Source organism: Antrostomus carolinensis, unplaced genomic scaffold (genome assembly GCF_000700745.2).
Source record: "Antrostomus carolinensis isolate BGI_N321 unplaced genomic scaffold, ASM70074v2 scaffold6169, whole genome shotgun sequence".
Taxonomy (NCBI): domain Eukaryota; kingdom Metazoa; phylum Chordata; class Aves; order Caprimulgiformes; family Caprimulgidae; genus Antrostomus; species Antrostomus carolinensis.
Genome location: NW_010340543.1, coordinates 9044 through 12851, shown reverse-complemented (window position 1 = coordinate 12851; position 3808 = coordinate 9044). Strand labels below are relative to the sequence as shown.

General features: G+C 39.1%; 1 protein-coding gene across 1 annotated transcript; it reads right to left on the bottom strand.

Moving 5' to 3' along the window:
* Positions 1-337: 337 nt before the first annotated feature.
* On the bottom strand, positions 338-2140 carry LOC104531314 (general transcription factor II-I-like; the record flags this gene model as incomplete). Its single annotated transcript, XM_010176168.1, has 2 exons — positions 338-476; positions 2035-2140. Coding segments are annotated over 2 exons (245 nt in total), but the record flags the coding sequence as incomplete, so codon positions are not given.
* Positions 2141-3808: the final 1668 nt, after the last annotated feature.

Genomic DNA, 3808 nt, shown 5'->3' with positions numbered 1-3808 from the left:
CGGACAGACTTGGAGGAAGGGATACAAAGAAAAATTAACTTACATTAGGAAATGCAGGATGTGTTGTGAGGGTGGACAGTCTAATACTTCTCATTGTACTAGTTTGCCACATTATTTAAGAAAAAAATTAACATTTCCAGCTACATTTGAAATAACACCCCAAACAAGACCACTGTTCCTGATAATTTTTACGTTCTTCAACAGCTGGTTTGGCCATAGCCAACATAATTACAGCATATAGCCATGATATACAGAACTTTGCTCCCCAGAGTTATTAATATTATGCAATAAACATTAAGTAGCTTATGAAATACAAAAATACAACATTGAAACTTACAGTATTTTACAAAATCCTTCTGAAAATCCTTCCTAGAATTGACAAAAGCTCTTCCTCTCTCAGTTCCAACAACAAACACATCTGTTTCATACACAGCAACACAGGCAACTTCTGCCTTGGACTTGGCAAGTTCTTTACACTATAAAAAAGAAAAACAAAAAGCTTTTATTAGCATAGTTAAGAGTACAGTTAATAGAAATATATGTGGAATCATGTAAAACAGTTATTACTTCTGCTGTCAGCATCCACCCTTCAGAAGGTACTGTGAGTAACATCAGCAAAGGATAATTTATACATCTGGAGAGCTTTTCATCAGCAATCTTAACAGCACTGTAGACACATTAGTGAAATTAAGGCCTTGTCTAGACAGAGATTGCACTGTTTTTAATTAAAATTATTTATGACAGCAATCCATGTGAAATTATCACTTCCCTGTTAGATATCATATCGAGTATCTTACTCCGGCTTTCAACAGAGCATATAGGAGTGTTGCTCACTCACAGCACACTTCTCACACATCATGTTCTGTTCCGAATGGTGTGGTTACAAGCAGGAAGGCTGCCTGCTGTCTGCCCTGCCTGGTGTGCTCGGGGCTCAGGTGAATTCCTCCTGATCGGAAGGATTGAGCCTTCCCCGTGAACACCTATGTGTGTCCTGCTGGGAGAAATCTCTGGCAAAGAATCATAGAATCATAGAATCACAGACTGGTTTGGATTGGAAGGGACCTTAAAGATCATCCAGTTCCAACCCCCCTGCCATCAGCAGGGACACCTTCCACGAGACCACATTGCTCAAAGCCTCATCCAGCCTGGCCTTCAACACTTCCAGGGAGGGAGCAAAGAAGTAAGGCAGGAAGCCTGAAGCACAGGGAGAGAGCAAAAATCCTAAGAAAATTAGTGAGGTCATCAAGAAGTGATCACAAAAAGTCAGTTCCTCCTAGGAACTCAGGACAGAGTTTGCTGCAACCTATAAAGAACTATAAACAACAGCAGCATGAGAGGAAAAAGTGACACAAAGCCTTCAGGAACAGAATATACCCACTGGGAAAAAAGGCTTGCAATCAATTATCTCATAACCATCCCATTCAAAGATTCATTGCTAAAATAAAATTTTTGTTCTTGATTATAATTTAAGAAAACAGTCTTACAGAACCAAATCTTTGACAGTACCTCAACTTCAAGGAAACAGGACAGATGTTTCCACTCGCAGCCCTGGCCAATCTTAAAACCCATCACCCAATGATTAAATAACTTCTACAAAACAGGTGATATGCCAACTTAAAAACAATAAAGTATTTTCTGAACAAGTTTTGTTGAATTAGTACAGCAGCTGAGGACAAGGCATTAGCCTCAAAACCATTTATTTACTCTATATTACAGATGACAAAGACTAAAACATACTCTTGTCTTTCAACCACGCTCTACCTGAGCAATCAATAAATATTTCTTGTTTGTTTATTTGACAAAATAATTTTAAAACAACCACACCACATCAAGAAACACAATGGCTTTTAGGAAGACTGTTAGCACAATTTTCCACAAGCAAAGAGACAGAGTTACAGCTGGTTGGACAGCAGGCAACAAGGTAAAGATAAAACATCCCACCTTTCCTGTTCCTCAGCAGGAAGCAAGATACTGGTGTAATCCTGCACATGCAAAGACAGAGTTATGACACAGTTGTTTAACTTCTCTACTAACCATTGAGTCAAGTGCTGACATGAGGAATGTAACCACCATTCTGCTTTCAGAGGAGTCCTCATCACAGATGGATGTTGCTCGTGCAGTAGTTTGGGCCATTTTCCTCCTGTAAAATGAAATTAAAAAACCTGTTCAGATACACACAACAGTTGAATAAAACTAAAACATCTCTCAGGCAAGCAAAGAAAAAAATTCAAAATCCAAGAACACACCCCACCACACACACAAGCAAACAAATATGCAGGTAAATTAACAGGAAGTGCTTGCTCTTCTGTTCTTTCCAGCTGTTTCATCCAAAGCTGAAGCTAACAATTCAAAAGTTAAAATGTTGTTCTGTGACTAGAACACAAACCCTTTGTGCCTAGAAAGATGGATATTAATTAATTAGCTGAATTTACATTGGTTTTTCTTTCTCAGCACGTTTGCAACTCCAGCAGTCTAGATAAACTGAGCAAAACACACTGGCATTAATGTACAGAAAAGAAATGATAAGTATTAGAACAATCCTTCCCGTGATTATCATGGTCTAGCTCAAAACAAACCATTACCCTGCCTCAAAATCACGGCCTCAGAGACTACAGCATCAGCAACCAGAACATGACATTTTTATTCGCATATTCTTCAGTTGTAGGATTAACTCCTAAGCTAAGTAGTCCCAATTAAGGTGCTAAAATTAAAAACTGAATTTCAGCAGTGACACAGAAAAGAGATTTAAACCTATTTTCTCTATGTCATTCAGGAGATTTTAAACTTGCTTAAGAAATCAGTAATAATCAGGATTTGTTTATGATTCTGCTGGCAGAATTGTCTACACAAGAATGAATAGAATACACTGAGAATGAAGTTTCAGCAGCTGCTAAGAGCATATTTTTCTATTGGAGTGTTGCAACTTGTTATGTTTACAGGTATCTAAAGCAATAACCTGTCACGCCTGGAGGATGAGAGAACTGGTAGAGATTTAGCTGCTACAACTCCATCCGCAAGTCTTGAGGAAAAAAATCACCTCAAAAATCAAGATAGCTCAGATAAAAGAGACATTTAACAACAGCTCGATGAGACAGCCTGCTGCTTCTGGACACATAATGTGGCTCAAGTTTTCAAAGGTGATGCTTCTCCTATTAGATGTGCAGACAAGTCAGGGCAGGACAAATAATCATTGCATGCGATAATACATGCTTCACTGGAAAAAAATGGCACTGTGTTGCTCTTTTGATAGGACTGGGAGCACTTCAGACTACAAACTGGAGGAGGAAAAAAAAAAAAAACCAACGAAAAAAGACCAACAAAAGAAGAGCTAGCAATACTATGAGCTCCCAACAGCTCTTCTCCCAAATAACAAGTGATAGGACAAGAGGGAATGGCCTTAAGTTGTGCCAGGGGAGGTTTAAGTTGGTTATTAGGATATTAGGTTGGATATTAGGGAAAAAGTCTTCACTGAAAGGGTTGAGAAGTACTGGAACAGGCTGCCCAGGGAAGTGGTGGAGTCACCATCCCTAGAGATATTCAGAGGACGTGTAGATGTGATGCTTAGGGACATGGTTTAGTGGTGAACTTGGCAATGCCGGGTTTACAGTTGGACTAGATGATCATAATGGTCTTTTCCAACCAAACTATTCTATGATTCTATGAACAGACACCCAGCAGCCTTCTGGCTCTCCAGATGTAGGCTGGAAAGGCTTAAACAGCCCCCATATTTCACCAGTTTCTCCCTTTTAAACAACAATTTTCTCCACTATCCTTATCTATACCACAGGGACAGTGTTTATTATTACAA